The sequence below is a fragment of the Labrus mixtus genome, chromosome 14, assembly GCF_963584025.1.
Source record: "Labrus mixtus chromosome 14, fLabMix1.1, whole genome shotgun sequence".
Lineage (NCBI taxonomy): Eukaryota > Metazoa > Chordata > Actinopteri > Labriformes > Labridae > Labrus > Labrus mixtus.
The window spans coordinates 5,943,131-5,968,388 of record NC_083625.1 but is presented as its reverse complement, the minus strand read 5'-3'; the positions used below and the strand labels follow the sequence as shown (position 1 = coordinate 5,968,388).

Below are 25,258 nucleotides of genomic sequence, written 5' to 3'. Positions count from 1 at the left end.
GTCTAAGTTTAAGTGAGCTTCATAACTAACTAAAACAATCCTTTTTAGACACCACAACTAAATCAAGACAACACAACCAAATCAAGACACCAAAACTAACAACTACTATTACAACCTATTGAAACTACAACCCTGGCTGCTTCTGATCTTTCATTGACAATGGGACAAAAGCTGTGTGTGGCGTAGCTAGATGTGTAGTAGCCAGTGCAAGCAGGAAAGGTACAGTAGCCTATATGGAGAGGACATTAAACGGTTAACTCCATAACAGAACATTAGAATTAAATAGCCTATAATCATGACAGAAAATTTTACACTGTGAAAAACAGAATGAGGCTCTGAAATCTCATAGTGCAAAAAAGTAAAAATACAAATCTATCCACCTTATTCCTAGCCCCCATGGTACTTTGCGTGAATTATGGACGCCACTTCTGGTGCTTTCTGTCACTGAACCCGTTCCTGACACGTATCAGGACACGTATTCTGAATGAGCAACTTGGAGATAAAAATGTTGGAACATCATCTGTTTCACCTCAAATGAAATAATGTGATCATCATCCATGTGTGAATTTGAGCAAGTTAGCACACAATTTAGAACATTTGTCAAATATTTGGCCTTTTTAATCATTAATCAGATCATTTCATTTTTCTACACAAAGGTAGTTTAACTTAAAATGTTTAGTTCATGCTGCCCTGCACTCAGCCATGAATCGCCCTAATGTTACATTAAACTGTAAAGACAACAATAAAACTAACGTCCTGTCGTTCTTCCCACGCCTGAAATCCTAACGGTACCTGATGTCCTCCTGGCGCTGCTGACACAACGTTTCTTGTCCAATGGTCTGTCGTAGCCCAGCCACAAAGTGGGATAAGAGTTTCCTTCGTTGGCTTCTTTCCCACATAATGTAATGAACACAGGTACAACGTTTTTGGTGGTCCTTTGGGATTCATCATCTGCAGGTAAGAGATGGAAACTGTAACGTGTCACAGGAACAATCCCGTTTTGTCTTCGGTGCATGTTCAGTACACCACTGTTCAAGCCACAAATTTGGCTAAGTCTGGTTATTAGTACAACCGCGAACAGCGCAACAGGTAACAGAACTCCGCAGGGACATTTCGGATAAAAATAACTTGTGCCATATAATATAACCTAAATTAATATATATATATGGGCGGCTGTGGCTCAGTTGGTAGAGTCGTCGCCTCTCAACCAGAAGGTCGAGGGCTCGATCCCCAGCTGAGCAACATGTCCGATGTGTCCTTGGGCAAGACACTCAACCCTGAATTGCTCCCGCTGCTTCAGTGGCAGTGTATGAATGGGATTAGTTACTTCTGATGGATGATACTACATAGCGATCACTACCATCAGTGTGCGAAAGGGTATGAATGGGTGGGTGTGACAGGCAGTGTAAAAGCACCTTGAGTAATTGGAAGACTAGAAAAGCGCGATATAAGTTCAAGTCCATTCACCATATAACAGTAAAACATCTGACAAAAAATAAAGCAGTATTTGCAAATTAGAAGACGATTCTTTTCAAAAGAACCGCCGTTGATGATTAGCCACTATGGTTAGCCACTGTAAGGAACTAGCTTTTTCCTACTTCCGCTGTATCACCTGAAGTTCCACCCATAATCACTTCTACAGTAGCGCCAACGAGAACAAGGTGGATAATTGTAACTGTTGTTAGACTGTCATGAAGAATTGCTTTTTTGAGGCAGATGTGGCACAAAATTTGCATTGTGGCCTAACTCGTGGTGAGAGAAGAGTTGAGAGTTAGATCAAAGCAACTTAGCTAATAGATTGCTTTAAATGAAAATAGATATAGAGTTATTATGGTAGTCATCTTTTCCTGGTGATAATTTCGTTCTGAATATTTTTCTTTTAAAATGTCAAAGTGGTGTAACATTTAAGGTTGAAACAGGGACCTTTCGCGTGTTAGGCTACACGCCGGAAAATGCATTCACCTCACCTACCAGCCACCGTAGAGAAGAGTTAAGAGGTAGTTAAAAGCAACTTAGCTAACAGATGAATTTAAATTAACATTCCTTCACTATAACTTTTCTTCACCATTTTAAAAATGAAAGGGATGAGAACAGAAAAAAATAGATCATCATTGCAATATTTTATGAATAAAATGCATTTAAATATTATCAAATGATTATCATTATTTGTTTTCTCATTATTTCGGTTCTACTTTTGTTATTATGCACAATGTCAAAATGGTGTAACAGTTAGGGGAGAAAGAAAACAATGTTTCCGCCCAGAGACCTTTTGCGTGTTAGGCGAATGTGATAGATAGCAAGGATTATATGGCTACCCATACAAGAAGATATAACTGTTAACCAGACTGGTAAAGGTGAGATGGGAACATGGTAAGGACAGCAAGATCTTATGGTCTGAAATGTTAAAAACTGAACCCTTCCACATCAACTTTCTAGCAAACTCATCTTACCTATTTTGTTGTGGCAAAGTCAAAGCTCAAACATACTTTTTTGCCAAAGAAGAACACTGAAGCACAACATGAGCTCCTGCCCTAAAGCAATTTGGAAGGGGCGTTGTGTATTTTAAGCGACACTACCGTGCTTAAGGCCCTGACACACCAAGGAGATCATCGGCCGTCAGTCCTAGGTGGACCGTCAGTTAGCGATCATAGCTCTAGTTTTTGTGGTGTGTCCAGCTCCGTCGCTACCCGTCAGCCCTCGTCTGCCTTTTTTCGGCCGATTCGACATGTCGTTCGGTGCGGTTGGTGAGAGGAATTACTCTGATTGGCTGTTCAGCTAAGTGAATCCGTGTATGAGAAGAAAAATGGAAGTGACGAAAGCAAGTAAACGACTACATTCAAGAGGTAACTTTTTATCAGACATTATTCTCGATTAGAAGTACCTAGATTACGAGTTGTGAGCGACAGTGGTGTTAAAACGGTCTTCTTGTATCATAACAACGGTTTATATATCCGCATGTCCTTGTCCCCTTCCTGTTTCCCCGATTACAGACTACTGCCACATGCTGGCATGGAGAGTTATTTCCTCTCACGCATGCCCATGGTGGTTGGCCGTCGGCTGTAGTCTTTGCGGTGTGATCAAGTGCAACTTTTTGGCAAAGACAAAGGCATTGTGAGGCGTCTTGAGGCGACGCCACAGTTGGCCTTCGTCGCCACTACTTCCATGCCGTCTGCTTGGTGTGTCAGGACCTTTATAGTTATCCTGAAGTCAATTAGCAATTCTTTTGACCAGCATCTCCCACCACCAAAATATTCAGACATTTGTGAGGGCAGAATTTGCAAATCCCAAACAAAAAGGGGTGTATGATTGGCAGATTCAAGAGGGACCTGGACCTTAACCTTTTGAAGAGATATAATGCTGGTCTATCTGGGCGGGGGTATTGCTGAACCTAACAGTGCCCTGGGAGGGGCGGATGCAGGAGGCCAGAGAGCGGCAAAAGTAGGAATGAACAGAGCTAATGGAGGAATTTAGTGGACTTGGTTGGTATGCACTTGCATGATAAACAGTCAGTGTGTAAAGTGTTTAGCCTTGGACGCAGGCAGGGAATGTTTGCTAGGGTATCTGATGTTGATCAAAACTCCAGATGACACCTTATACTATCATTTAAGATGGTTAGTGCACCACTAGATTCATGTATCAACTACTATAACTATCATAAACTTTACAACCCTTGAGTAGCAATGCAATCCAACCAAGATTGATCAAGCAGACATTTGTGTGTGCAGCAACAATCGCGTAATCATCTGATAATCTGTGCAATAACCTTAACTTGTTATTATTTCTCTGCCCTACCTATGGACATCAATGTCCAACCAGTTAGTTCAGTGTTTTTATCCTAAAAGGGAGACATTACTAAACCTGTTCCCCCTTATCATTGAGGCCCATCAAATAGGAATTTCCTGTTTAGGATGATCTTCACAGCTAGTGAATGGATGTCCATGAGGTTTCTGTACATCTTACATACAGCTGATCAAAGGATTTGATAGTAGATCTGTCCTAGATATTTCTCCACCACTCCCACATATTTTCAAACAAAGTCGAATTTTTAGCTATATTTCATTCTAGTCACAGAGGTTTCCTTTTATGTTGGTGTTGAACATTTACATGTCAGGTACATAGAAATGTTGCTATGAGAACATGATTTATACTTTATTTTTTTCTCTTGTTTGCAATGTTTTGTTAAGACTGATGCCTTTGGGATTTGTATGCAATACAGCAGCTTGTATGATTTCATGGCAGTGACACCACACCCCCACATGGGAGCATGCAGGATTTGCCATGGAGGTGAGACATAATGCGAGACCGAATTCCAGAGAGGGACTAATGCTAAGGGTATAAAAGTACAGTTAAATACATGATGAGAGGGGGGTTTCACACAGGTAAAACCGGTTTGCCTCAGATTGTGTAGTAGATTAAAAATTGTTCAGATTATATAAATGTGCAAAGATTAATATCAGTCAGGATGAAAAATTTCTCTGAAGTGACGTCTTTTCATATGACTGCTTACTATGGAATGGAAAAGCTGAAGCCATTGTACTTTTTCATTTTCCTTATGATATACATCACCATTATTGTTGAAAATGTCATCTTAATCAGTGTGATTTATCATGAAAAAAGCCTGCATGAGCCCATGTACTTGTTGGTGTGTAACTTGGCAGTGAATGGTCTGTATGGAAGCACAGCTTTACTGCCAGCAGTCCTGAGCAACCTGTTGTTACGCTCATATGACATATCTCTGACACTTTGTCAGACACAGATCTATGCAGTACACACATATGCCATAACTGAATTCACAATTCTTGCAGCGATGAGTTACGACAGGTATGTGGCCATTTGTTATCCACTGCTTTATCATGCCATCATGTCACAAAGACTCGTTAAACTGATTGTTTTTACCTGGCTCTTTCCCTTACTTGCCTTTTTAATTGTTTTTTTTTTCACTCTTCAGCTTAGGTATTGTGGAAGAACAATTGAAAAGTTGTACTGCATGAATTACATTTTAGTCAAACTGGCCTGTTCTGATACGTCTACTGTCAACATAATCGGTCTGTTATCTGTAGGTTTGTACGCAGTTCCACAGATTTGTATAATATTTTATTCATATGCACACATCCTAAGAGTATGTTTAGCGTCATTCAGCAAATCCAACTTCAAAGCCCTCCGGACATGCACTCCCCACCTACTAGCGATAGTTAACTACGCAATAGGTTGCTTTTTAGAAATAGCACTAAGTCGATTTAACACAACTGACCTTCCTTACCAAACCAAGTTGTTTTTGTCTTTGTACTTTTTGATATTTCCACCACTTCTTAATCCAGCCATCTATGGGTTGAGTATTAATTTTATAAGAGCACGACTGTTCAGGCTTTTAAGCAGAAAAAGGAGGATAGAAGCAAATTAGTAAAGATTAGAGTGATGCTGCTGCTCTGCTTCAAAATGTGTCCTGAAACCTATGGCATGTGGAGTCTTTTGTCTCTCTTTGTTATTTAATCCCAATTTCTTTTTCATTTAATGAGACAAAACTATACCAGACAGCACAAAGAAAAAGTAGTCTTAATTCATGTTATACCACGTAGAATTCCTGTTGCATAGCTGGCTGAAGCTGAGACTTTGTGCATATGATGAATTGAGTGTTAATCAGTTTGTCTAAACCTTTGCAGGACAATAGATTATAATGTATTTGTACAGACATTATTTTAATCTTCGCCTCACTGCTTATTGAGATATATCACTAGAACGTTTCTTTTTACTGAATGGTCAAATATTTTTGGTACAAGTAAATGCAAACATTGACTAATTCAAATGTTTACGTTTTGACGTCCAGTCTTATGTTTTTTAGGTATTAGATCAGACAAATTTAATCTGAAGTGTAGTGTTCATAGCACCTTAGTCACATTACTGTAACATCATTTATGTAAACTCATTTCAGGCTGCCTATAAGTGCATAGAAATATTGATCTTCTTTCAAGTAGAAAGCTTGATATAAATTCCAACACAGATATGTGTAGAAGTTCTTCTTGAATAACTTGCTAAAGTTATTAAAGCATATTATCATGAATCATCAGTTGCTGCATCTGTTATCTTGTGTTGTTCACTGAAATATTTTAGTTACAAAAAAATCAGGAAGGGATCTTGATATGAACTTTTGAAAATTGGCATTGAATGTTGAATGTGCAATAAAATGTATGGGAAAGAAGATTCATTTCAATGCATCACAGTTTCAAATAACTTTTTACATGTTATATGAATTATAAAATCTTTAATTTGGGCCAAATCCAATGGGTTTATAAACACAATGACTGTAACATTTACCTAAGATTATTTCACCGTTTAATTAGTGGGACCTAATTGCTTACCAATTTAAATAACATTTGCACTTTTAGCATCATTTTCTATCATTATCCAAAAAGATAATGGAACTTGGAACAATTTATTACTGTTTCACATTGGCACATTAACTGCAAATATAATAAAATTAGGTTTACTATTTGATATTTGTATACATATAAATAGCCCACTTTCTTTTTATTAATCCTCTTCTGCATTATTTGTTTTGTTAATTTAATTCTACGGCGCCACCTCATGGCACAAATGTGCAAAGTCAGTCAATTTCCAATCGTACGGTAACATGTTTCAGTTATAAAAAATATGCTTTCTACATTAAAATGAATTCATATCACAAGTAAAACAGTGGCTAAAACTGAAGCAGGTTTGTGAGCATTGAGGGTTAGGGTCATTTTACTGTTTGGTCTTATTTAGTCTCTTATTTGAATTGAGTTTATAATGTCTGTATTTGTATAGTATCATTGTTTCTACATTTCTTTAAGTCTAATGATTTTGTTTTAATCCTTGAAGCCTATAGCCAGGGACAGGGCTTGTAAATTAGCCACGGCTTGAAACCTGTATGGCATCTTCTTCGTTTTTAACATATGAAGCAATGTTCACAGCATTTGTCCCTGTTAAATAAACAAATACAAAATAAATACATACATTTTCTATGCTTGTGGCCTACACTAAAAAAAACTCATTCAAATATTAAGCGGTAGTGGAGGAGGAATGAAGGGATAACAATGGAAATCTACAGACCATACAAAGAAACACAAAACTGAATAGCAATTACAGCAGGCACACAAACAATTGAAACTATTTCTACGTGTTATTTTATAATTTGACATTATTAATTTGACGTTCTGTTGTTGTGCTCCAGTTTTAAAGGGATAGCTTACTTTCTGTATCATCCCTTGTCTTGGAAACGTTCAATGTACTTTCACAATCACTGAGGCACAGCTCAGATGAATGGAGAGACATGAAAAATGAGAGAGATTGAGTGTGAGTGTGTGAGAGAGTGGACTGCCTGCATTAATCACATAAAATCAAATAAGAAACCAAATCTAATTCAGCTACACTTGGACAACTGACCTGGAGAGAAAAGCCTGGGGAATTGGTTTCAAGGCACAGCACGCTGTTATTTCCAGATCTGCTCAGGCTGGGGACCTCGGGGCTAATGCTGCCTCTGGGGAAAGATTATTATACTGTTTTACTTACTACTTAACTTGTCAATTTAGGATTTCCTGAATGTTTTAATTTTAGCTAGGCTCTTTTTTCTATTTTCATGGTCATAGTTCCCTCAAAAGCTTGTTATATTGAAGAGCCAGGGGCCCATGATGTTGACTAAAAATATTTATAACACTCTGACAAATAGACATCCTATGGTGGATCAGTGATACACTGACATCACTTGCTTCTGACAAACCAAAACCACATTTTCCCTGACTGACATATATAGTTTTCATTTGTTTAACATAGTATATTATATTGATAACATCATTTTCCCCCCTAATTTTTGTTGCAACTTTCTACTAAACGCACAGAATTATTTTTTAAAGGGTGGCTTTCAGTGTGATTAGGAAAAAATACATTTAAAAAAGACAGTTATTTCAGTCATAATTATACTTGTACAGTGACATTCTGAAAAGGTAATATTAATGTTAAAGTATAGCCCGCTAGCTTGATTAGCTAACTGCAATCCTAGTTCTTCCTGGATGTCAACATAATTTAGGCCTTATTAAACATGTTTCTCAATGTGACTTATGGCCTATGATTAACTAATTGAGAAATGAGTCAGACTTACGTTTGATAAAGTATCTATTTCACAGAGTTTTGATAAAAAGCCGCTATAAAATGTTGGTCAAACTGTGATCTGTTCACTTCTGCTGCCGACTCTGCATTAGCTGTCACTCAAATGTTGAAAACGGGGTCTCCTTGCCTTTACCAAAAGGGTGAAACAGCGCCACCAAAATCTCACTTGTGGTCAGAAATATATGACATCCGTAGTGATAAGAAGAACTACGTAGAGGATGAACGGTTTTGTTAAGAAAGATATGAACCTAAATTTCCCTGCTGGGATGAATAAAGTATATCTTATCTTATCTTATCTTGTCTTATCTTATCTTATCTTAAATTAGGCTACTGGTGCGGGAGATAAAACTATAAGTTTTACGGTGATACTGTCTAAACAGTCAGTTGTAAATTTGGTCAGTACCATATTTACAGTCTATGGTCAGTACACCTCAATGCTGTAAGAGACAGCACTGAAAAGCAGATTACTGTCAGCAACCGAATCTAGCTCTTGTATTTTATGAATCCCACCATATCTTTAACTGATAGGACCGATTTTAACTAGATAATGAGCCGTATACGTAGAAGTAGTTTTCTTGAGATAAAAAGCGGTTCATATGACCGTAAGGGGGTGATTCCAAACCTTAATATTTACAGTCTATGATCCAAACTGCTCTTTGCCAGCTGTGCCATTGTTTTCCAGTAGGTAGGCTAGGTGGTGCTCAAATTGAAACCAAATCTGTACTCAAACTTATAGTACAGGAACTTGGGCCCTAAAAGTTGAGATACCCCTACCCGAGGTAGAACAAAGCACAACCATATTTTTTCATAACTTGAACATGTCTAGTTTATGAAACGGATGGTTGTATAAAAATATTTTACTGCAAAATAACTTTTTTTTGGATGTTTTATGCATCTTAACAAAAAACGAAAATAGGTCAAATTAGGGCTTCTCCGGAAGGGACAGCTCTAGCCTCATCACATGTATCTCTGGGAATCAGAATCAGAATTTCACCAAATTTGGACAGGATGTTCACAGATAGTTAGTAGTTACAATTATGCAAAGTTTTTATCAATACCATTTTCAATTTTTTAATTTGTCACACTTAAACACACATGTAGTTTAGGCGGAAATTGAAAATTGAAACAGAAATTCAAAAGGTATGTATATCAAAGTCTGTCATTTTTTAAGTAAGGACACCAAACATTAAAATATGTCATTTTTATCTTCTTTAGACTGCTATCTCAACATAAAAGTAAGTTATTTGAGTCACTTGACCCTATGCTGTCACCAGCCCCTAACAGGAAACTAGTGCAGCCAGGATTTCAGGGCGACCTGGTACAATGGGGCCCTATGGATGTGTATGTGGGAGGAGGTGGCCACAAACAATAGATTAAGACTTAACAACAAGACACAATATAATTGTATTCTGTAATACATTTATATATATATATATATATATATATATATATATATATAATTAAACATTTTATAGTTATTCCTAATACATTGTGTCTCATATTTTTAATCTTACATATGATTTACATGATGACACTCAGAGTCAACCCGCTGCTTTCAACAATATTGTCACCTATGACATTGTTTCTATTTCATTCTAAAAAATTAAAGCATCGTCTTGCCATCAGTTGTGAAATATTGATGAACTAAAAAACAGTATTGATTTATATAACCTTGAGTTCTTAGAAATTAAATATACTTCATATAGTCTATTTGTATATCGGCCATACATATATCGGTTGTAGTTTTTTTATATATTTCAGTCATATAAAGATGGCGTGTAGTCACCATATCTCCTGCTTTTAAGAAGAACCCTAGTTACTTCAGAGGATACACTGGATGAAGGGATAATTTTTATAATACCCTAAGTATGATAAAGTGTTAAAAAAACTACAATAGCTATTTTTGTTGAATGATTTATCAGGCAACCAATGGAGCTGGGATACAAAACAATTCTTATGATGTCTTAAATGTGTTTGAGGTGAATTAGGATAATAACCATGCAGACATGTTTATACACTTATACATGCACTTATTTCACCTCATTATATATAATGACATTTGATTTTAAATGCTAATTACAAAGGGTGATTTCCACTTTTAGACAAAATGACTGTGAACCTAAGAGCTTAACACCTTGCAACTAAAAACCTTTGTGTCACACTAAGCATCCCCTGGGGACAAAATTTGACCTCTTATCTCTTTGCTGATCTTGTCCTGTGCTTGTGTAAGTTGTGTTTACTCGTGAAAAATCTCCTTCTGCCAAGTTTGAACCGTCAAATGTATCCCTAACTCTGAATCTTGGCTGTAGAAAATGACACCAACCCGCTGAAAGCAGTAACACATAAGAATAAGAAAAAAATCTATCTTCTATCTTAAGGTCTGGTTTGCTTTTGTAAACCATTTAAAGATATCAGTCTAAGTTTAAGTGAGCTTCATAACTAACTAAAACAATCCTTTTTAGACACCACAACTAAATCAAGACAACACAACCAAATCAAGACACCAAAACTAAATCAAGACAACACAACCAAATCAAGACACCAAAACTAACAACTACTATTACAACCTATTGAAACTACAACCCTGGCTGCTTCTGATCTTTCATTGACAATGGGACAAAAGCTGTGTGTGGCGTAGCTAGATGTGTAGTAGCCAGTGCAAGCAGGAAAGGTACAGTAGCCTATATGGAGAGGACATTAAACGGTTAACTCCATAACAGAACATTACAATTAAATAGCCTATAATCATGACAGAAAATTTTACACTGTGAAAAACAGAATGAGGCTCTGAAATCTCATAGTGCAAAAAAGTAAAAATACAAATCTATCCACCTTATTCCTAGCCCCCATGGTACTTTGCGTGAATTATGGACGCCACTTCTGGTGCTTTCTGTCACTGAACCCGTTCCTGACACGTATCAGGACACGTATTCTGAATGAACAACTTGGAGATAAAAATGTTGGAACATCATCTGTTTCACCTCAAATGAAATAATGTGATCATCATCCATGTGTGAATTTGAGCAAGTTAGCACACAATTTAGAACATTTGTCAAATATTTGGCCTTTTTAATCATTAATCAGATCATTTCATTTTTCTACACGAAGGTAGTTTAACTTAAAATGTTTAGTTCATGCTGCCCTGCACTCAGCCATGAATCGCCCTAATGTTACATTAAACTGTAAAGACAACAATAAAACTAACGTCCTGTCGTTCATCCCACGCCTGAAATCCTAACGGTACCTGATGTCCTCCTGGCGCTGCTGACACAACGTTTCTTGTCCAATGGTCTGTCGTAGCCCAGCCACAAAGTGGGATAAGAGTTTCCTTCGTTGGCTTCTTTCCCACATAATGTAATGAACACAGGTACAACGTTTTTGGTGGTCCTTTGGGATTCATCATCTGCAGGTAAGAGATGGAAACTGTAACGTGTCACAGGAACAATCCCGTTTTGTCTTCGGTGCATGTTCAGTACACCACTGTTCAAGCCACAAATTTGGCTAAGTCTGGTTATTAGTACAACCGCGAACAGCGCAACAGGTAACAGAACTCCGCAGGGACATTTCGGATAAAAATAACTTGTGCCATATAATATAACCTAAATTAATATATATATATATATGGGCGGCTGTGGCTCAGTTGGTAGAGTCGTCGCCTCTCAACCAGAAGGTCGAGGGCTCGATCCCCAGCTGAGCAACATGTCCGATGTGTCCTTGGGCAAGACACTCAACCCTGAATTGCTCCCGCTGCTTCAGTGGCAGTGTATGAATGGGATTAGTTACTTCTGATGGATGATACTACATAGCGATCACTACCATCAGTGTGCGAAAGGGTATGAATGGGTGGGTGTGACAGGCAGTGTAAAAGCACCTTGAGTAATTGGAAGACTAGAAAAGCGCGATATAAGTTCAAGTCCATTCACCATATAACAGTAAAACATCTGACAAAAAATAAAGCAGTATTTGCAAATTAGAAGACGATTCTTTTCAAAAGAACCGCCGTTGATGATTAGCCACTATGGTTAGCCACTGTAAGGAACTAGCTTTTTCCTACTTCCGCTGTATCACCTGAAGTTCCACCCATAATCACTTCTACAGTAGCGCCAACGAGAACAAGGTGGATAATTGTAACTGTTGTTAGACTGTCATGAAGAATTGCTTTTTTGAGGCAGATGTGGCACAAAATTTGCATTGTGGCCTAACTCGTGGTGAGAGAAGAGTTGAGAGTTAGATCAAAGCAACTTAGCTAATAGATTGCTTTAAATGAAAATAGAAATAGAGTTATTATGGTAGTCATCTTTTCCTGGTGATAATTTCGTTCTGAATATTTTTCTTTTAAAATGTCAAAGTGGTGTAACATTTAAGGTTGAAACAGGGACCTTTCGCGTGTTAGGCTACACGCCGGAAAATGCATTCGCCTCACCTACCAGCCACCGTAGAGAAGAGTTAAGAGGTAGTTAAAAGCAACTTAGCTAACAGATGAATTTAAATTAACATTCCTTCACTATAACTTTTCTTCACCATTTTAAAAATGAAAGGGATGAGAACAGAAAAAAATAGATCATCATTGCAATATTTTATGAATAAAATGCATTTAAATATTATCAAATGATTATCATTATTTGTTTTCTCATTATTTCGGTTCTACTTTTGTTATTATGCACAATGTCAAAATGGTGTAACATTTAGGGGAGAAAGAAAACAATGTTTCCGCCCAGAGACCTTTTGCGTGTTAGGCGAATGTGATAGATAGCAAGGATTATATGGCTACCCATACAAGAAGATATAACTGTTAACCAGACTGGTAAAGGTGAGATGGGAACATGGTAAGGACAGCAAGATCTTATGGTCTGAAATGTTAAAAACTGAACCCTTCCACATCAACTTTCTAGCAAACTCATCTTACCTATTTTGTTGTGGCAAAGTCAAAGCTCAAACATACTTTTTTGCCAAAGAAGAACACTGAAGCACAACATGAGCTCCTGCCCTAAAGCAATTTGGAAGGGGCGTTGTGTATTTTAAGCGACACTACCGTGCTTAAGGCCCTGACACACCAAGGAGATCATCGGCCGTCAGTCCTAGGTGGACCGTCAGTTAGCGATCATAGCTCTAGTTTTTGTGGTGTGTCCAGCTCCGTCGCTACCCGTCAGCCCTCGTCTGCCTTTTTTCGGCCGATTCGACATGTCGTTCGGTGCGGTTGGTGAGAGGAATTACTCTGATTGGCTGTTCAGCTAAGTGAATCCGTGTATGAGAAGAAAAATGGAAGTGACGAAAGCAAGTAAACGACTACATTCAAGAGGTAACTTTTTATCAGACATTATTCTCGATTAGAAGTACCTAGATTACGAGTTGTGAGCGACAGTGGTGTTAAAACGGTCTTCTTGTATCATAACAACGGTTTATATATCCGCATGTCCTTGTCCCCTTCCTGTTTCCCCGATTACAGACTACTGCCACATGCTGGCATGGAGAGTTATTTCCTCTCACGCATGCCCATGGTGGTTGGCCGTCGGCTGTAGTCTTTGCGGTGTGATCAAGTGCAACTTTTTGGCAAAGACAAAGGCATTGTGAGGCGTCTTGAGGCGACGCCACAGTTGGCCTTCGTCGCCACTACTTCCATGCCGTCTGCTTGGTGTGTCAGGACCTTTATAGTTATCCTGAAGTCAATTAGCAATTCTTTTGACCAGCATCTCCCACCACCAAAATATTCAGACATTTGTGAGGGCAGAATTTGCAAATCCCAAACAAAAAGGGGTGTATGATTGGCAGATTCAAGAGGGACCTGGACCTTAACCTTTTGAAGAGATATAATGCTGGTCTATCTGGGCGGGGGTATTGCTGAACCTAACAGTGCCCTGGGAGGGGCGGATGCAGGAGGCCAGAGAGCGGCAAAAGTAGGAATGAACAGAGCTAATGGAGGAATTTAGTGGACTTGGTTGGTATGCACTTGCATGATAAACAGTCAGTGTGTAAAGTGTTTAGCCTTGGACGCAGGCAGGGAATGTTTGCTAGGGTATCTGATGTTGATCAAAACTCCAGATGACACCTTATACTATCATTTAAGATGGTTAGTGCACCACTAGATTCATGTATCAACTACTATAACTATCATAAACTTTACAACCCTTGAGTAGCAATGCAATCCAACCAAGATTGATCAAGCAGACATTTGTGTGTGCAGCAACAATCGCGTAATCATCTGATAATCTGTGCAATAACCTTAACTTGTTATTATTTCTCTGCCCTACCTATGGACATCAATGTCCAACCAGTTAGTTCAGTGTTTTTATCCTAAAAGGGAGACATTACTAAACCTGTTCCCCCTTATCATTGAGGCCCATCAAATAGGAATTTCCTGTTTAGGATGATCTTCACAGCTAGTGAATGGATGTCCATGAGGTTTCTGTACATCTTACATACAGCTGATCAAAGGATTTGATAGTAGATCTGTCCTAGATATTTCTCCACCACTCCCACATATTTTCAAACAAAGTCGAATTTTTAGCTATATTTCATTCTAGTCACAGAGGTTTCCTTTTATGTTGGTGTTGAACATTTACATGTCAGGTACATAGAAATGTTGCTATGAGAACATGATTTATACTTTATTTTTTTCTCTTGTTTGCAATGTTTTGTTAAGACTGATGCCTTTGGGATTTGTATGCAATACAGCAGCTTGTATGATTTCATGGCAGTGACACCACACCCCCACATGGGAGCATGCAGGATTTGCCATGGAGGTGAGACATAATGCGAGACCGAATTCCAGAGAGGGACTAATGCTAAGGGTATAAAAGTACAGTTAAATACATGATGAGAGGGGGGTTTCACACAGGTAAAACCGGTTTGCCTCAGATTGTGTAGTAGATTAAAAATTGTTCAGATTATATAAATGTGCAAAGATTAATATCAGTCAGGATGAAAAATTTCTCTGAAGTGACGTCTTTTCATATGACTGCTTACTATGGAATGGAAAAGCTGAAGCCATTGTACTTTTTCATTTTCCTTATGATATACATCACCATTATTGTTGAAAATGTCATCTTAATCAGTGTGATTTATCATGAAAAAAGCCTGCATGAGCCCATGTACTTGTTGGTGTGTAACTTGGCAGTGAATGGTCTGTATGGAAGCACAGCTTTACTGCCAGCAGTCCTGAGCAACCTGTTGTTACGCTCATATGACATATCTCTGACACTTTGTCAGACACAGATCTATGCAGTACACACATATGCCATAACTGAATTCACAATTCTTGCAGCGATGAGTTACGACAGGTATGTGGCCATTTGTTATCCACTGCTTTATCATGCCATCATGTCACAAAGACTCGTTAAACTGATTGTTTTTACCTGGCTCTTTCCCTTACTTGCCTTTTTAATTGTTTTTTTTTTCACTCTTCAGCTTAGGTATTGTGGAAGAACAATTGAAAAGTTGTACTGCATGAATTACATTTTAGTCAAACTGGCCTGTTCTGATACGTCTACTGTCAACATAATCGGTCTGTTATCTGTAGGTTTGTACGCAGTTCCACAGATTTGTATAATATTTTATTCATATGCACACATCCTAAGAGTATGTTTAGCGTCATTCAGCAAATCCAACTTCAAAGCCCTCCGGACATGCACTCCCCACCTACTAGCGATAGTTAACTACGCAATAGGTTGCTTTTTAGAAATAGCACTAAGTCGATTTAACACAACTGACCTTCCTTACCAAACCAAGTTGTTTTTGTCTTTGTACTTTTTGATATTTCCACCACTTCTTAATCCAGCCATCTATGGGTTGAGTATTAATTTTATAAGAGCACGACTGTTCAGGCTTTTAAGCAGAAAAAGGAGGATAGAAGCAAATTAGTAAAGATTAGAGTGATGCTGCTGCTCTGCTTCAAAATGTGTCCTGAAACCTATGGCATGTGGAGTCTTTTGTCTCTCTTTGTTATTTAATCCCAATTTCTTTTTCATTTAATGAGACAAAACTATACCAGACAGCACAAAGAAAAAGTAGTCTTAATTCATGTTATACCACGTAGAATTCCTGTTGCATAGCTGGCTGAAGCTGAGACTTTGTGCATATGATGAATTGAGTGTTAATCAGTTTGTCTAAACCTTTGCAGGACAATAGATTATAATGTATTTGTACAGACATTATTTTAATCTTCGCCTCACTGCTTATTGAGATATATCACTAGAACGTTTCTTTTTACTGAATGGTCAAATATTTTTGGTACAAGTAAATGCAAACATTGACTAATTCAAATGTTTACGTTTTGACGTCCAGTCTTATGTTTTTTAGGTATTAGATCAGACAAATTTAATCTGAAGTGTAGTGTTCATAGCACCTTAGTCACATTACTGTAACATCATTTATGTAAACTCATTTCAGGCTGCCTATAAGTGCATAGAAATATTGATCTTCTTTCAAGTAGAAAGCTTGATATAAATTCCAACACAGATATGTGTAGAAGTTCTTCTTGAATAACTTGCTAAAGTTATTAAAGCATATTATCATGAATCATCAGTTGCTGCATCTGTTATCTTGTGTTGTTCACTGAAATATTTTAGTTACAAAAAAATCAGGAAGGGATCTTGATATGAACTTTTGAAAATTGGCATTGAATGTTGAATGTGCAATAAAATGTATGGGAAAGAAGATTCATTTCAATGCATCACAGTTTCAAATAACTTTTTACATGTTATATGAATTATAAAATCTTTAATTTGGGCCAAATCCAATGGGTTTATAAACACAATGACTGTAACATTTACCTAAGATTATTTCACCGTTTAATTAGTGGGACCTAATTGCTTACCAATTTAAATAACATTTGCACTTTTAGCATCATTTTCTATCATTATCCAAAAAGATAATGGAACTTGGAACAATTTATTACTGTTTCACATTGGCACATTAACTGCAAATATAATAAAATTAGGTTTACTATTTGATATTTGTATACATATAAATAGCCCACTTTCTTTTTATTAATCCTCTTCTGCATTATTTGTTTTGTTAATTTAATTCTACGGCGCCACCTCATGGCACAAATGTGCAAAGTCAGTCAATTTCCAATCGTACGGTAACATGTTTCAGTTATAAAAAATATGCTTTCTACATTAAAATGAATTCATATCACAAGTAAAACAGTGGCTAAAACTGAAGCAGGTTTGTGAGCATTGAGGGTTAGGGTCATTTTACTGTTTGGTCTTATTTAGTCTCTTATTTGAATTGAGTTTATAATGTCTGTATTTGTATAGTATCATTGTTTCTACATTTCTTTAAGTCTAATGATTTTGTTTTAATCCTTGAAGCCTATAGCCAGGGACAGGGCTTGTAAATTAGCCACGGCTTGAAACCTGTATGGCATCTTCTTCGTTTTTAACATATGAAGCAATGTTCACAGCATTTGTCCCTGTTAAATAAACAAATACAAAATAAATACATACATTTTCTATGCTTGTGGCCTACACTAAAAAAAACTCATTCAAATATTAAGCGGTAGTGGAGGAGGAATGAAGGGATAACAATGGAAATCTACAGACCATACAAAGAAACACAAAACTGAATAGCAATTACAGCAGGCACACAAACAATTGAAACTATTTCTACGTGTTATTTTATAATTTGACATTATTAATTTGACGTTCTGTTGTTGTGCTCCAGTTTTAAAGGGATAGCTTACTTTCTGTATCATCCCTTGTCTTGGAAACGTTCAATGTACTTTCACAATCACTGAGGCACAGCTCAGATGCATGGAGAGACATGAAAAATGAGAGAGATTGAGTGTGAGTGTGTGAGAGAGTGGACTGCCTGCATTAATCACATAAAATCAAATAAGAAACCAAATCTAATTCAGCTACACTTGGACAACTGACCTGGAGAGAAAAGCCTGGGGAATTGGTTTCAAGGCACAGCACACTGTTATTTCCAGATCTGCTCAGGCTGGGGACCTCGGGGCTAATGCTGCCTCTGGGGAAAGATTATTATACTGTTTTACTTACTACTTAACTTGTCAATTTAGGATTTCCTGAATGTTTTAATTTTAGCTAGGCTCTTTTTTCTATTTTCATGGTCATAGTTCCCTCAAAAGCTTGTTATATTGAAGAGCCAGGGGCCCATGATGTTGACTAAAAATATTTATAACACTCTGACAAATAGACATCCTATGGTGGATCAGTGATACACTGACATCACTTGCTTCTGACAAACCAAAACCACATTTTCCCTGACTGACATATATAGTTTTCATTTGTTTAACATAGTATATTATATTGATAACATCATTTTCCCCCCTAATTTTTGTTGCAACTTTCTACTAAACGCACAGAATTATTTTTTAAAGGGTGGCTTTCAGTGTGATTAGGAAAAAATACATTTAAAAAAGACAGTTATTTCAGTCATAATTATACTTGTACAGTGACATTCTGAAAAGGTAATATTAATGTTAAAGTATAGCCCGCTAGCTTGATTAGCTAACTGCAATCCTAGTTCTTCCTGGATGTCAACATAATTTAGGCCTTATTAAACATGTTTCTCAATGTGACTTATGGCCTATGATTAACTAATTGAGAAATGAGTCAGACTTACGTTTGATAAAGTATCTATTTCACAGAGTTTTGATAAAAAGCCGCTATAAAATGTTGGTCAAACTGTGATCTGTTCACTTCTGCTGCCGACTCTGCATTAGCTGTCACTCAAATGTTGAAAACGGGGTCTCCTTGCCTTTACCAAAAGGGTGAAACAGCGCCACCAAAATCTCACTTGTGGTCAGAAATATATGACATCCGTAGTGATAAGAAGAACTACGTAGAGGATGAACGGTTTTGTTAAGAAAGATATGAACCTAAATTTCCCTGCTGGGATGAATAAAGTATATCTTATCTTATCTTATCTTATCTTGTCTTATCTTATCTTATCTTAAATTAGGCTACTGGTGCGGGAGATAAAACTATAAGTTTTACGGTGATACTGTCTAAACAGTCAGTTGTAAATTTGGTCAGTACCATATTTACAGTCTATGGTCAGTACACCTCAATGCTGTAAGAGACAGCACTGAAAAGCAGATTACTGTCAGCAACCGAATCTAGCTCTTGTATTTTATGAATCCCACCATATCTTTAACTGATAGGACCGATTTTAACTAGATAATGAGCCGTATACGTAGAAGTAGTTTTCTTGAGATAAAAAGCGGTTCATATGACCGTAAGGGGGTGATTCCAAACCTTAATATTTACAGTCTATGATCCAAACTGCTCTTTGCCAGCTGTGCCATTGTTTTCCAGTAGGTAGGCTAGGTGGTGCTCAAATTGAAACCAAATCTGTACTCAAACTTATAGTACAGGAACTTGGGCCCTAAAAGTTGAGATATCCCTACCCGAGGTAGAACAAAGCACAACCATATTTTTTCATAACTTGAACATGTCTAGTTTATGAAACGGATGGTTGTATAAAAATATTTTACTGCAAAATAACTTTTTTTTGGATGTTTTATGCATCTTAACAAAAAACGAAAATAGGTCAAATTAGGGCTTCTCCGGAAGGGACAGCTCTAGCCTCATCACATGTATCTCTGGGAATCAGAATCAGAATTTCACCAAATTTGGACAGGATGTTCACAGATAGTTAGTAGTTACAATTATGCAAAGTTTTTATCAATACCATTTTCAATTTTTTAATTTGTCACACTTAAACACACATGTAGTTTAGGCGGAAATTGAAAATTGAAACAGAAATTCAAAAGGTATGTATATCAAAGTCTGTCATTTTTTAAGTAAGGACACCAAACATTAAAATATGTCATTTTTATCTTCTTTAGACTGTTATCTCAACATAAAAGTAAGTTATTTGAGTCACTTGACCCTATGCTGTCACCAGCCCCTAACAGGAAACTAGTGCAGCCAGGATTTCAGGGCGACCTGGTACAATGGGGCCCTATGGATGTGTATGTGGGAGGAGGTGGCCACAAACAATAGATTAAGACTTAACAACAAGACACAATATAATTGTATTCTGTAATACATTTATATATATATATATATATATATATATATATAATTAAACATTTTATAGTTATTCCTAATACATTGTGTCTCATATTTTTAATCTTACATATGATTTACATGATGACACTCAGAGTCAACCCGCTGCTTTCAACAATATTGTCACCTTGTTTCTATTTCATTCTAAAAAATTAAAGCATCGTCTTGCCATCAGTTGTGAAATATTGATGAACTAAAAAACAGTATTGATTTATATAACCTTGAGTTCTTAGAAATTAAATATACTTCATATAGTCTATTTGTGTATCGGCCATACATATATCGGTTGTAGTTTTTTTATATATTTCAGTCATATAAAGATGGCGTGTAGTCACCATATCTCCTGCTTTTAAGAAGAACCCTAGTTACTTCAGAGGATACACTGGATGAAGGGATAATTTTTATAATACCCTAAGTATGATAAAGTGTTAAAAAAAAACTACAATAGCTATTTTTGTTGAATGATTTATCAGGCAACCAATGGAGCTGGGATACAAAACAATTCTTATGATGTCTTAAATGTGTTTGAGGTGAATTAGGATAATAACCATGCAGACATGTTTATACACTTATACATGCACTTATTTCACCTCATTATATATAATGACATTTGATTTTAAATGCTAATTACAAAGGGTGATTTCCACTTTTAGACAAAATGACTGTGAACCTAAGAGCTTAACACCTTGCAACTAAAAACCTTTGTGTCACACTAAGCATCCCCTGGGGACAAAATTTGACCTCTTATCTCTTTGCTGATCTTGTCCTGTGCTTGTGTAAGTTGTGTTTACTCGTGAAAAATCTCCTTCTGCCAAGTTTGAACCGTCAAATGTATCCCTAACTCTGAATCTTGGCTGTAGAAAATGACACCAACCCGCTGAAAGCAGTAACACATAAGAATAAGAAAAAAATCTATCTTCTATCTTAAGGTCTGGTTTGCTTTTGTAAACCATTTAAAGATATCAGTCTAAGTTTAAGTGAGCTTCATAACTAACTAAAACAATCCTTTTTAGACACCACAACTAAATCAAGACAACACAACCAAATCAAGACACCAAAACTAACAACTACTATTACAACCTATTGAAACTACAACCCTGGCTGCTTCTGATCTTTCATTGACAATGGGACAAAAGCTGTGTGTGGCGTAGCTAGATGTGTAGTAGCCAGTGCAAGCAGGAAAGGTACAGTAGCCTATATGGAGAGGACATTAAACGGTTAACTCCATAACAGAACATTACAATTAAATAGCCTATAATCATGACAGAAAATTTTACACTGTGAAAAACAGAATGAGGCTCTGAAATCTCATAGTGCAAAAAAGTAAAAATACAAATCTATCCACCTTATTCCTAGCCCCCATGGTACTTTGCGTGAATTATGGACGCCACTTCTGGTGCTTTCTGTCACTGAACCCGTTCCTGACACGTATCAGGACACGTATTCTGAATGAGCAACTTGGAGATAAAAATGTTGGAACATCATCTGTTTCACCTCAAATGAAATAATGTGATCATCATCCATGTGTGAATTTGAGCAAGTTAGCACACAATTTAGAACATTTGTCAAATATTTGGCCTTTTTAATCATTAATCAGATCATTTCATTTTTCTACACGAAGGTAGTTTAACTTAAAATGTTTAGTTCATGCTGCCCTGCACTCAGCCATGAATCGCCCTAATGTTACATTAAACTGTAAAGACAACAATAAAACTAACGTCCTGTCGTTCATCCCACGCCTGAAATCCTAACGGTACCTGATGTCCTCCTGGCGCTGCTGACACAACGTTTCTTGTCCAATGGTCTGTCGTAGCCCAGCCACAAAGTGGGATAAGAGTTTCCTTCGTTGGCTTCTTTCCCACATAATGTAATGAACACAGGTACAACGTTTTTGGTGGTCCTTTGGGATTCATCATCTGCAGGTAAGAGATGGAAACTGTAACGTGTCACAGGAACAATCCCGTTTTGTCTTCGGTGCATGTTCAGTACACCACTGTTCAAGCCACAAATTTGGCTAAGTCTGGTTATTAGTACAACCGCGAACAGCGCAACAGGTAACAGAACTCCGCAGGGACATTTCGGATAAAAATAACTTGTGCCATATAATATAACCTAAATTAATATATATATATATATGGGCGGCTGTGGCTCAGTTGGTAGAGTCGTCGCCTCTCAACCAGAAGGTCGAGGGCTCGATTCCCAGCTGAGCAACATGTCCGATGTGTCCTTGGGCAAGACACTCAACCCTGAATTGCTCCCGCTGCTTCAGTGGCAGTGTATGAATGGGATTAGTTACTTCTGATGGATGATACTACATAGCGATCACTACCATCAGTGTGCGAAAGGGTATGAATGGGTGGGTGTGACAGGCAGTGTAAAAGCACCTTGAGTAATTGGAAGACTAGAAAAGCGCGATATAAGTTCAAGTCCATTCACCATATAACAGTAAAACATCTGACAAAAAATAAAGCAGTATTTGCAAATTAGAAGACGATTCTTTTCAAAAGAACCGCCGTTGATGATTAGCCACTATGGTTAGCCACTGTAAGGAACTAGCTTTTTCCTACTTCCGCTGTATCACCTGAAGTTCCACCCATAATCACTTCTACAGAAGCGCCAACGAGAACAAGGTGGATAATTGTAACTGTTGTTAGACTGTCATGAAGAATTGCTTTTTTGAGGCAGATGTGGCACAAAATTTGCATTGTGGCCTAACTCGTGGTGAGAGAAGAGTTGAGAGTTAGATCAAAGCAACTTAGCTAATAGATTGCTTTAAATGAAAATAGATATAGAGTTATTATGGTAGTCATCTTTTCCTGGTGATAATTTCGTTCTGAATATTTTTCTTTTAAAATGTCAAAGTGGTGTAACATTTAAGGTTGAAACAGGGACCTTTCGCGTGTTAGGCTACACGCCGGAAAATGCATTCGCCTCACCTACCAGCCACCGTAGAGAAGAGTTAAGAGGTAGTTAAAAGCAACTTAGCTAACAGATGAATTTAAATTAACATTCCTTCACTATAACTTTTCTTCACCATTTTAAAAATGAAAGGGATGAGAACAGAAAAAAATAGATCATCATTGCAATATTTTATGAATAAAATGCATTTAAATATTATCAAATGATTATCATTATTTGTTTTCTCATTATTTCGGTTCTACTTTTGTTATTATGCACAATGTCAAAATGGTGTAACAGTTAGGGGAGAAAGAAAACAATGTTTCCGCCCAGAGACCTTTTGCGTGTTAGGCGAATGTGATAGATAGCAAGGATTATATGGCTACCCATACAAGAAGATATAACTGTTAACCAGACTGGTAAAGGTGAGATGGGAACATGGTAAGGACAGCAAGATCTTATGGTCTGAAATGTTAAAAACTGAACCCTTCCACATCAACTTTCTAGCAAACTCATCTTACCTATTTTGTTGTGGCAAAGTCAAAGCTCAAACATACTTTTTTGCCAAAGAAGAACACTGAAGCACAACATGAGCTCCTGCCCTAAAGCAATTTGGAAGGGGCGTTGTGTATTTTAAGCGACACTACCGTGCTTAAGGCCCTGACACACCAAGGAGATCATCGGCCGTCAGTCCTACGTGGACCGTCAGTTAGCGATCATAGCTCTAGTTTTTGTGGTGTGTCCAGCTCCGTCGCTACCCGTCAGCCCTCGTCTGCCTTTTTTCGGCCGATTCGACATGTCGTTCGGTGCGGTTGGTGAGAGGAATTACTCTGATTGGCTGTTCAGCTAAGTGAATCCGTGTATGAGAAGAAAAATGGAAGTGACGAAAGCAAGTAAACGACTACATTCAAGAGGTAACTTTTTATCAGACATTATTCTCGATTAGAAGTACCTAGATTACGAGTTGTGAGCGACAGTGGTGTTAAAACGGTCTTCTTGTATCATAACAACGGTTTATATATCCGCATGTCCTTGTCCCCTTCCTGTTTCCCTGATTACAGACTACTGCCACATGCTGGCATGGAGAGTTATTTCCTCTCACGCATGCCCATGGTGGTTGGCCGTCGGCTGTAGTCTTTGCGGTGTGATCAAGTGCAACTTTTTGGCAAAGACAAAGGCATTGTGAGGTGTCTTGAGGCGACGCCACAGTTGGCCTTCGTCGCCACTACTTCCATGCCGTCTGCTTGGTGTGTCAGGACCTTTATAGTTATCCTGAAGTCAATTAGCAATTCTTTTGACCAGCATCTCCCACCACCAAAATATTCAGACATTTGTGAGGGCAGAATTTGCAAATCCCAAACAAAAAGGGGTGTATGATTGGCAGATTCAAGAGGGACCTGGACCTTAACCTTTTGAAGAGATATAATGCTGGTCTATCTGGGCGGGGGTATTGCTGAACCTAACAGTGCCCTGGGAGGGGCGGATGCAGGAGGCCAGAGAGCGGCAAAAGTAGGAATGAACAGAGCTAATGGAGGAATTTAGTGGACTTGGTTGGTATGCACTTGCATGATAAACAGTCAGTGTGTAAAGTGTTTAGCCTTGGACGCAGGCAGGGAATGTTTGCTAGGGTATCTGATGTTGATCAAAACTCCAGATGACACCTTATACTATCATTTAAGATGGTTAGTGCACCACTAGATTCATGTATCAACTACTATAACTATCATAAACTTTACAACCCTTGAGTAGCAATGCAATCCAACCAAGATTGATCAAGCAGACATTTGTGTGTGCAGCAACAATCGCGTAATCATCTGATAATCTGTGCAATAACCTTAACTTGTTATTATTTCTCTGCCCTACCTATGGACATCAATGTCCAACCAGTTAGTTCAGTGTTTTTATCCTAAAAGGGAGACATTACTAAACCTGTTCCCCCTTATCATTGAGGCCCATCAAATAGGAATTTCCTGTTTAGGATGATCTTCACAGCTAGTGAATGGATGTCCATGAGGTTTCTGTACATCTTACATACAGCTGATCAAAGGATTTGATAGTAGATCTGTCCTAGATATTTCTCCACCACTCCCACATATTTTCAAACAAAGTCGAATTTTTAGCTATATTTCATTCTAGTCACAGAGGTTTCCTTTTATGTTGGTGTTGAACATTTACATGTCAGG

At 37.6% G+C, this 25,258-nt stretch overlaps 3 protein-coding genes across 5 annotated transcripts in view; 2 read left to right on the top strand and 1 right to left on the bottom strand.

Moving 5' to 3' along the window:
- LOC132988864 (serrate RNA effector molecule homolog) overlaps window positions 1–25,258 on the bottom strand; it is a 164,038-nt gene that overhangs the window by 68,395 nt on the left and 70,385 nt on the right. The gene's annotated exons all lie outside the window — the stretch shown is intronic.
- LOC132988724 (olfactory receptor 52D1-like) lies at window positions 4,389–5,401 on the top strand. The gene has a single exon (XM_061056298.1). The coding sequence runs from the start codon at window positions 4,463–4,465 to the stop codon at window positions 5,399–5,401; it is 939 nt and encodes a 312-aa protein (XP_060912281.1). The 5' UTR covers window positions 4,389–4,462.
- LOC132988723 (olfactory receptor 52D1-like) lies at window positions 14,984–15,996 on the top strand. The gene has a single exon (XM_061056297.1). It carries the CDS (start codon window positions 15,058–15,060, stop codon window positions 15,994–15,996), a length of 939 nt encoding a protein of 312 aa, XP_060912280.1. The 5' UTR covers window positions 14,984–15,057.

Excerpts from the sequence above, each read along its gene's own strand:
- LOC132988724 (XM_061056298.1), top strand. The coding sequence starts at position 4,463 with ATGAAAAATTTCTCTGAAGTGACGTCTTTTCATATGACTGCTTACTAT.
- LOC132988723 (XM_061056297.1), top strand. The coding sequence starts at position 15,058 with ATGAAAAATTTCTCTGAAGTGACGTCTTTTCATATGACTGCTTACTAT.